Source organism: Mastomys coucha, unplaced genomic scaffold (assembly GCF_008632895.1).
Source record: "Mastomys coucha isolate ucsf_1 unplaced genomic scaffold, UCSF_Mcou_1 pScaffold21, whole genome shotgun sequence".
NCBI lineage: Eukaryota > Metazoa > Chordata > Mammalia > Rodentia > Muridae > Mastomys > Mastomys coucha.
In genome coordinates, this window is record NW_022196904.1 from 118,680,049 (window position 1) to 118,690,557 (window position 10,509).

General features: G+C 40.9%; 1 protein-coding gene across 1 annotated transcript in view; it reads left to right on the forward strand.

Moving 5' to 3' along the window:
• The first annotated feature begins 24 nt into the window (after positions 1–24).
• The window catches only part of Wdr11 (WD repeat domain 11), a 43,280-nt gene continuing 32,795 nt past the window's right edge, over positions 25–10,509 (forward strand). Inside the window, exons 1-7 of the mRNA XM_031388505.1 lie at positions 25–503; positions 1,415–1,526; positions 3,781–3,934; positions 5,206–5,379; positions 7,631–7,817; positions 9,608–9,773; positions 10,220–10,334. Of these exons, the coding sequence (XP_031244365.1) occupies positions 418–503; positions 1,415–1,526; positions 3,781–3,934; positions 5,206–5,379; positions 7,631–7,817; positions 9,608–9,773; positions 10,220–10,334 (994 nt within the window). The 5' untranslated portion in view covers positions 25–417. The remainder of the gene's footprint in view (positions 504–1,414; positions 1,527–3,780; positions 3,935–5,205; positions 5,380–7,630; positions 7,818–9,607; positions 9,774–10,219; positions 10,335–10,509) is intronic.

Here is a 10,509-nt window from a genome sequence, read left to right on the forward strand (position 1 = left end):
GAGAGAGACAGTCACTGTGTCTTTTTATGCAGATCCCTTCTACAACAGCTACAACGGACTACAATGGTAGTTGCCCTAAATTAACAAATCAAAGGCAGGAAGGCAAACTGGGAGTTTTATTGTTTTGTTTTCACGATTTCCAGCAATCTTTCTCCCAAAAGGAAGAAAGCAGATGCGGCCGGTAGATGCTTAGCTCCAACCTGCACGCCTTGGGACTCGCTTGAGTCTCGGAACTTTGGGAGAGGGAGGAACCTAGAAGTCCTAGATCCTGGAGAGAAGACGGACTCTTGGAAGGAGGAACCTGGGATTTCACGGAACCTGACTGCGGCGCGGACGCGACTACCCGGACTTTGGAACGGAAGAGCTGCGCGTGTCGCTTCCTGCCTGCTGGCTGGGGAGGGCCAGCGTGCCGCCGCGATGTTACCCTACACCGTGAACTTCAAGGTGTCGGCGCGCACTCTCACCGGGGCTCTCAACGCGCACAACAAGGCGGCGGTGGACTGGTGAGGGCAGTGCTTCCGGCCTCGGCCGCAGTTCGCGAGGGGACGGGGAAGAGCAGCGGGCTTCCGGTTTCCCTCGCCTAGACCGCGGCCAGTGTCCCAGAGCTCGCAGATTTCCTTTTAGCTGAGACATTTGTATTGTCATATAAGTCGCAAATGCCCCGAGTCTGCAGTTTGCGTCCTGTGTTCTTTCTCCGCATCTCATTCCTTTACTGTTCTCATTTCCTCTTCCCCAACCTGCACCCCTGAGGGCTTCTGTCCACTCGGTCTCCTTATCTCTTCCTGGTCCTGACTTTTTCTTACTCATTCATACTCCTCTTTTCCACTTAGGTCCATTCAACAATGCCCCAAACCGTGCCCTGTCACCTATTCCCACCTTTACCTTTACTGGTTCCTGTGAAGCACGGCCTCTCCACAGCCAGTTCTCTTTCCACAGTAAAACGACACCCAAGTTCTGAGACCTAATCACGTGAGGCAAATTCTATGGCTGTTTTGCTAGGAATGTTGCTACGGAGGCTGAGACCTCTCATCTATACTTTTTTATCTGATTGAAAGGACTAAGACTAGTCACTTATCCTAGGAACCTTGTGGGTTCTATGTTGTTAAATAAAAATTAATGTTATTAAACGCTGAATAAGACAGGGCGTGTGCATACAAAACCAGCCCAGATTGGCTTGCACATCAGAGCTCTGTGTAGATATCTTTTAGAACTGTTGATCTGAGTGAAAAGGAGTCTCAATAAATATTTGTAAACTTAGCTAGGAGTTTTTGTAAATGGAACAGTATCCCAAGCCTTTCACTTTAAGAAGCACTACTAATAGTGGCACATGTGAACTAGATTTGTTTATGATAGGCAGGAGGAAAGTTGAGTTGCTTTGTTTTATATTTACATTTTAACACGGTTGTTTCTCCAGGGGCTGGCAAGGTTTAATTGCATATGGATGTCATTCTCTTGTGGTAGTGATCGATTCCAATACGGCCCAAACACTACAAGTTCTAGAAAAACATAAGGCTGATATTGTTAAGGTAAGTTAAATGGCACATCAGTCCCATAACCTCAAGTTTAATACATCATCAGATTCTCAATAAGTCATAGATATAAATGCAATTATTTAGGGTTGCCTAGCATTTATTTAGGGTTGCCTAGCATTTACATACCCATGACTTAATGTCAATCCAGAATGCATTGTTAAATGCTAGTTCTGGGGCACTTTGAAAAGCTGAGTGGAAATACCAATTCTGTCATTTATTATATCACCCCCTCATCCATTAGCTTTGAACACTGACTACCAAGTGCTAAGAATATAAAATGTAATTGTCTTTGTGGGTGTGAGTCTCACTGTGGTTTTGATTTCATGGTGGATAATCATGAACATCTTTTATCTTTTCACGGCCTTGTTAGTTATTTGCATGTCTTTGTAAAAGTCCAGTGATGGGTTGTATAAGCTAGGCCCAGGGAGTGGCACTATTAGAAGGTGTGGCCCTGTTAGAGTAGGTGTGGCACTGTGGGTGTGGGCTTTAATACCCTCATCCTAGCTGCCTGGACCAGGTCAGTGTTCTGCTAGCAGCTTTCAGATGAAGATGTAGAACTCTCAGCTCCTCCTGCACCATGCCTTTCTGGACTCTGCCATGCTCTCGCCTTGATAATAATGAGCTGAACCTCTGAATCTGTGAGCCAGCCCCAATTAATACTGTCCTTATAAGAGTTGCCTTGGTCATGGTGTCTGTTCACATCAGTAACTAAGTAACTAAGAAAAATACCTACTCTGATTCTTTGCCCACTTTGAAATGTATTGCCTTTTTATTATTAAATTGTGACCTTTAGCAGTGTATTTATGCATGTGCCCCTTATCAGATGCATGACCTGCAGATATTTTTTCTTATTTGGTTTTCTTTTCATTTCTTTTGACAGTACCTTTTCAAGAACAAATGGTCTTAATTTTGATGTAGTTTATTCTTTCCTTTCCTTTTCCATTTACTTGTGCTATGTCGAAGAAATCTTGGGTTCTCTCTATGAATACTGTTTTCAGACTTGCTTCTTGTTGTTTGCTCAGCCAGCTTTTTTATAGCACCCAAGACCAAGAGTCTAAGAGTAGCACCCTCCACAGTGGACTGGCCCCTACCACATAAATCATCAATCAAGAAAATGTTTTATAGCTGGGCGGTGGTGGCCCACGCTTTTAATCACAGCACTTGGGAGGCAGAGGCAGGTGGATCTCTGAGTTCGAGGCCAGCCTGGTCTACAGAGTGAGTTCCAGGACAGCCAGGGTTACACAGAGAAACCCTGTCTCAAAAAAACAAAAAAAAACAAAAAACAAAACAAAACAAAACAAAAAAAAAACAAAAAGAAAGAAAGAAAGGAAAGAAAATGCTTTATAGGCCAATCTGATAGGGGCATTTTCTCAATTGATGTTCCTTCTTAAATGACACAAGCTTGTGTCAGGTTGACATAAAGTTAGCTAGCACAAGTAGTGTGTGTGTGTGTGTCTGTGTATGAAGCTTAGAGGTTGACACTGATGTCTTACGCAGTTGCTGTCCATCTTATGTATTGAGGTAAGGTCTCTTACCAAACCCAGAAGTTGTTAATTTGGAAAGTCTAGCTATCATGCTTGGCCCAAGAGAGATCTCCTGTCTAGAATTACAGTCAGGATGCCACACACACCCAGCATTTTTATGGGTGCTGGTGATCTCTGGTCCTCATATACAGCAAGCACGTTACCTATTGAACCATTTCTTCAGCTTCATTTTTTCTAACTTTTAATATGAATTTTAATTATAGAGCATAAACTTTGATTTAGAGAAAATATTCTTTCTGAAGGGATATGGCTAGAGGGTTTGCAAGGTTGTTTATTCCTTTTTCCCTCCAAAAGTTTTTAGATCTCTAATTTTTTCCTTTTAACTAGGGTAATAGAATATAGAAAAATGTTCTTCTTACCCATTAATGATTTTAGATGCTTTGCCAAAATTCAGTTTTAGGAAAATTAAGTTTTAAGATAGCTTGGGATTTTACCTAGGGATTTGAGAAATTCTGTTGTTTTCATACCCGATGTTACCCAAATATTTAGGCTCTGCCTCATTTTTATAGGCATTGTGATTTAAAAAAATTAAATACAATATTTAAAAATAAATAATGAAAATGTCTAAGCTTCAAAATTAATAATAGTTTCCTACTTAGTCATGCCAAACTTTTTTAATCATCTGAATGGTTACTGTTCTGGGAGAATGATGCCCAGTGTCATTTGGTGCAAGTGAGATTGATCCACTCTTTCCTCAACACTAGGTCAAGTGGGCCAGGGAGAACTATCACCACAACATTGGCTCTCCGTATTGCCTGCGCTTGGCTTCTGCCGATGTCAACGGGAAGATCATTGTTTGGGATGTAGCAGCAGGCGTGGCTCAGTGTGAGATCCAGGAGCACATCAAGCCCATCCAAGGTGAGGAGCCCCACTCCGTGGAGCTTGTTCATGCCTTTACTCTTAGACTGCTCTTGTCGCTGTTTCTCTTTCCAAGTTTTTGATTTGATTATTTCAAGGTTAACTCTTGAAGGTGTTAGCCTATCTACTGATAGGAATTTAACATTCTTTTCCTTCTGAATACACTTTTAGATATTAATTGCCTTAAATTTGAACTGATTCTTACTATAGTAAAACTCATTAACTTCAGTATGAGCCTCAGCTACATTGTTGAGATTCTTGAGCTACCAGAGCATATGCTATCAGGTTCACTGCCTGCAGTTGCAGTGAAATAGCTATCAGCACTTAACCGTAAAGCAATAGAGATTAGCAAACATGTTCTCGTGTTCCTAAGAGTTGCCTGTTTTTTTTTTCTTTTCGTGTTATTCCTCTAAAATTATTATGGTGTTCTTTAGACAAGTCCTTGAGAAGGTCTCCTGCTTGACTGGGAAAATATGTATATGTGAGGAATCTGGGGGAGTGAGAGTAGATGGATTTGGGTGCATATGTACATACAGGTATATTCTTACAATGTGGAGGACAATCTCAGGTCAGGCTTTAGGTGCCTTCCACTTTTCATTTGAAACAGTGTCTCTGGATGGCCCGGAACTTTATCACACAAGCTGGGCTAGCTGGGCTAGCTGGCCAGTGTGCTTCTGGGAATCCTATCTCTGCCCCTATCTAGCCATAACAGTGCTACAGTTACAGGTAGGTGCCACTGTGCTAGCTCTTTACATAGGCTCTGGTGATCTGAACTCAAGTCTCCATGTATACAGGACAAGCACTTGAACTACTGAGCTATCTCCACAGCCCTGAATAATTTTTCAGTTGATGATTTTAAAAATATCTATTGAGTACTTAACTGTGTACTAAGTACTAAGCAACATTGTTGTTCTAAGGTATTTATTGTTTTTGAAAGATTAGGAAAAGCTTCAGTGTTACCAAGTAACTTCACAAAAGCATTAGTAGAGTGTGGTATTTTGGCCATGCCTAGGAAAGTCGTAGATCCTGAGTTTATAATTTCATGTAATGATTATTGTTTATTTTCTTTAAAAGTAATATCTCAGGGTAATTTAGATGTGAACCAAACAACTTGGTTTTATATAAAATTAGCCTGATAGTGCATATATATCACATTTGGGGAGGTATTGGGTTTTAAGAGTTATACAGTCTGGCCACCTTGTCCTTGATACTTTTCAGACATTTTGGAGTGCTGTCCTGTGGTTTGGCCCTTACCTTTCTGGTCTTTACAGATGTGCAGTGGCTGTGGAATCAGGATGCTTCCCGGGACTTACTGCTTGCTATCCACCCACCAAATTACATCGTGCTCTGGAATGCAGACACTGGCACCAAACTGTGGAAGAAGAGCTATGCGGATAACATCCTTTCTTTTTCTTTTGACCCTTTTGATCCTTCACATTTAACTTGTAAGTATAATTGTTTGTGGAAAATGAGTTATAGATGGCACTAAAAATAAAATTAGTGTTATGTACACAAAGTACACACATTATATGTCTTCAGTAACTTAAAACTGAACACCGTGGAGAAGCACAGCACATCTTCATGTAGCTACAGGTCCTAATCTGCATACTGAATCGTAACCCCACACTGTTTGTATAGTTTTTATTGTTTAGAAATATTCCTTATGAAGTGATTCAACAATACTGCTTTAGCTAGTGTTACTATTCTGGGAACCAAGATGGAGTTTCCCAGCTGCATGGAGTTAGTGTTCTGGTAAGAGGCAGTCAGACTATAAACTATGAATGAATGAGTTTATAAGTTCTAGTGTTTTAGGAGATGTTATGTAGGGCTGGAGGAATGGCTCTGCAGTTAAGAAGATGTATTGTTGTAGTAGAGGACCCTAGCTCGGTTCCTGGCACTCATGTCGGATGGCGCACAACCTCCTGCAAATCCAGCTTTGTAGGATTCAGCAGCTGCACTCAGGTGGTACACACACATACACACACACACATACACACACACACATACACACACACATACACACACACACACATACACACACACATACACACACACACACATACACACACACACACACACACATACACACATACGCACACACACAATACACACACACACACACACATACACACACACACATACACACATACACACACACACATACACACACACACATACACACACACACACACACACACACACACTTAGAATAAATTTTGAAAAGGTCATCAGTGATATATTAAGAAGATAAAATCAGGTGAGGGAGATGGAGTAGAATGGGGACTAAGAGCTGTCAAGTTATATTATGTTAATGACCAGAACAAGCTTTATTTTAGTAATGATCAGTGGCTTGAAGGAGGCAAAGAAATGGCTGTGGTTTATAGTGTTTTCCCTGGATTTGAGTGTTTCAAAATTCCGATTTTATCTAACAATATTTATTGAGAGAGGCAGTGTGTGTGAGTGTGTCTATGTTGAAAGAGAAAGAAAATTAAAAGTTTAAATGGAGAGCATGGCTATAAAAATAAAGTCAATACGTTGTGTTCAGTCCTGTCTCTTGTACACACACACTTACTGGTTTGCTGACAAATTCAGGGCTGTAGGACACAGTCAGAGGCTGGCTCATTATAGTCAGTGGGGGACAATGACATGAACGAACCAGTGAGACTTTGGCGGATGAATTCTGGAACCTGCAGGGAGACAAGGATTGGGCTGAGTTTACTGTGTCAACAGTAATCTCTGGAGGCACTGTGCTTGTGTACATGTGTATTTTATGATTTTGAGAAAAGGTCTCCAGATTGGCCTCCAACCCATGCTCCCTGTGCCTTGATTTCCTCTACTTTTCAAGTGCCAGCTGCTCTACTGTTTTGTGTTTAAACTGCATTTAAAGTGCCAGACTTGTCATAACATTGCTTGGGTCCCTGTGCCCACAGCAGTTTCACTGATGTCAGGATCACATGTAGGTGTAGTTCCCTGCCATCTACCGAGTCTTGGCCAGCGTGTGGGCTAGATGGTATTTCAGAGTCATAAGAAGGCCTAGGTTGTGACACTAAATATGGTGCTGAGATACTTCTGTCTCATGAGCTCCTAGCTCCCATTGATATTCAGCTTTATATGTGTGCATATGTGTGTGCATGTGTATGCATTTGTATATGCATATGAAATTTGGTATAGACATACAGATACAAAGAATATTTTTACCTCAAGCTTAAGGCTGATGTTTGAGGAGAAAAAAAAAAAACTTACTAGACTGAGTAGCTCAAAATAGTCATAAAAATTTAGTATCATTAAATCAGATATTTGAGCCTGGCTAACGGTGATACCCAGTTTCTTACATGTGGTAGTTTTCCTATGTGGGTTGCACATTCTAAAAAATGCTTGGGTTTTGAAAGTACAGGATATAACGGGAAGGGAAATCTATGCATAGAATTTTCTCTGAAATAACCAGTCTTTGTCGCTATGCCAGTTATCTCGCAATAGCTTTTTAATGTAAGATGTTGTTGAGAAGCTCAGCTTGGAGGTTTGTGATGACTTGTAGTGGACCGGCAGTTTCTGTGGGGTAGCATTACACTGTGTTAGGGATATAGCATTGCCAGCTCATACTGAAAGCCTCCTTATCTTGCTTTCATGGGTTAGAGTGGAGCTGTGTGCTACTCGACTAAGTTTTAAATCAGAGTTCTTCTGCCTTCCTCTGTGTAGTGCTCACCAGCGAGGGCATCGTTTTCATCTCGGACTTCTCTCCATCCAAGCCTCCCTCTGGCCCTGGGAAAAAAGTGTACATCTCTAGCCCACACTCCAGCCCAGCTCATAACAAGCTGGCTGCAGCCACAGGAGCCAAGAAGGCTCTTAATAAAGTAAAGATTTTAATCACTCAGGAGAAACCTAGGTGAGTACAAGGGTAAGACTGACTAGAGCACGCAGCTTCCCCCCTCGCTTCGGAAAGCCTTCGTTTTTATGAACTTTTTCTTTCGTCTCACCTTTTCTCCTCATTTTGAATTTACTAAAGGAGGAGTCATTTTCCTTCCCTCTTCTGCATTCATGTCCTCTTCATTCCACTAGTGTTGTACTTCCTCACTGATATTAGATTAAGGTTTATCACTTACTAATTTAACTTGGGGAAGTACAAGATGATTTTAAAGTCACGTGAAGACTGGGGAACTGGGTTTTGCACTTTGACACACTTCCTCATTGACGTGCTGTGCCCTCTCTGCAGTCAAGAAGAGGTGGACATGTATTGCAAGTGAAGGTGCCCAATGCCCAGCTGGCTGAGAGCTGGGTGCTGCAGAGGTTCTTACGAGCAGATCTTTAGCTTTGTTCAGGGCTTCTGTGTGTATTTATAGGTTTATTCCGGAGGTGGACAGATGCAATGTGTCCATCCAGCACTTAGAATAGTGCCTCACATGTCACATTCTGAAAATGTGAGCTCTCACTGCTGAAGAAGCTGCACCTGAGAAAAAATGTGATGAACTATTTGTGTGCATTACACGTAGATTGGTGGCTTTTGCTAGAACTACAATTTTATATATTTTTATAGCTTTAGAAGTTTTCTTGATATTTGTTTTAAAACAGTCTTTAATATGCTAAGATTATTCTGCTTAGACTGAATAATTAATTGACTTATATGTCAAGGATTATGCTATGAATGCCTTTTGAGTTTGTAAATAAATACTGGCTTTGTATATTATGCTGTAGTCTGGTTAAATTTACTGGTGAATTCATCTCAAAACCTATGCTGAGATGGTTTAAGATTGCTTTTTAAGTGGCTTAATAGAACTTTATATTTCTGTGGATTCCTTATCACAAGCAAATATGTACTCATTTAGCAGGCTGCATAGTTTTGTTGTGCTTGCTGTCTTCTACCACGTGATCTTGAGCATTGGAAATGCTCCATTGACCCTTAGCTGAACTGGACTGCATGCTTTCACATCCACGGCCCATGTAGTCTCTCCAGTCCTGGGCATCTGTGCCTTTCTCACTGTATAGAGGAAGAAACTGGGTCCCAGTGCCACTCAGGCTCACACAGCATGGGTTGGCAGTTAGGAGGTTAAAGTGAACAGATTCCTCTCTTCCTACTCACACATATTATCTCTGTTTTAAACTTCTAAAGCTATCAGTGTAATTATGTCAGAATATTCAATGTTTAATAAAAGATACTGAAATGAGTCTTGAGACTCTTCAGCAGCTTAAACAAAACAGGTTTTATGTTATATTTGCATAGAAGAAAGTGGAAGAGAATAAACTGTCCTAGTTTGTTATAGAAGGCATTAAACTATGGAGGCACAGTAGAGGTGGTGCCTGCCCCAGGCCACATGGATAGCCCAGGATGAATGCTTGCTGTCCTAAATGTTTTACATTTCAATCCCAGTCAGTATCTCAGCAAGCTAGTTCTTCTAACCGCAAAGGGAACATGAAACTGTGTTGTGAGTGCCAGGGTAGCCACCACATCACCATAATCAGAAGGCTACGCTGCTTATCTGTTTATCTGCTACAAAGATATTATCTGCCCGGCCCATGCATTATTTTTTGTCATAATTTGGATTCTGAAAATAACAGAGGTCTGAGTTTTGGCTGCTAATCCATTTTGGTGATTTTAAGAAATAATTCATTCTTAACAGTTTTTGTGTGATTTGGTCTTGATGTTGACATTGGTGCTGTTCATTTTTTGTTTTTTCTCAGTGCTGAATTTGTAGCTCTCAATGACTGCCTCCAGTTAGCCTATCTGCCTTCAAAAAGGAATCACATGCTCTTGCTCTACCCACGGGAAATTTTAATCCTGGACCTTGAAGTGAATCAAACAGTCGGAGTGATTGCAATCGAGAGAACAGGCGTTCCCTTTCTGCAGGTATCCACATGGGTCAACTACATGCCCCACAGTTACTAATTGGTCAGGCTTACCTAGAAACTGTCCTGACACTAGGTAAGAGCCAAAAATGGTAATGTGTTCTTGTAATTCCATCGCTCAGGAGGCTGAGACAGGGGGGTTACCATCAATTCAAGGTCAGTCTGAGCTACATAGTGATTTCCAGGCCAGCCAAAGTTATCTAGGAAGGCTATCTAAACATACACACAAAAAAACCCACAACAATAATTTAACTTATATAGGTATCAAAGACAAGTTAATTTTATGTTTGCAAATGGATTTTTAAAATGTTCACTTTGTTAATCCTTTATACATATGTGTTTGTGTTACCTATGTTGTCCATATTTTATTTAAATATAAGTTTGAGTTTCACGGTATATATTTAATACTCTGTTAGGTTTTAAAAACCAACCTGTCTCTGTTTAAAGGTAATACCATGCTCTCAGAGAGATGGCCTGTTTTGCCTACATGAAAATGGCTGTATAACCTTACGTGTCCGGAGGTCTTATAACAGCATCTGTACTACATCAAATGATGAACCAGGTGGGAGCACATCTCACAGACATCTTAATGATATTTTTCTTCAAAATGCTTATAAAGCATCACATGCAGTAGTGTTGATGACATCCTTGTCTTGAGAAAGTGTTAGAATGTAATTACATGTGCGACATAGGATAATGCATGTAATTACATGTGTGACATAGGATAATGCATGTAA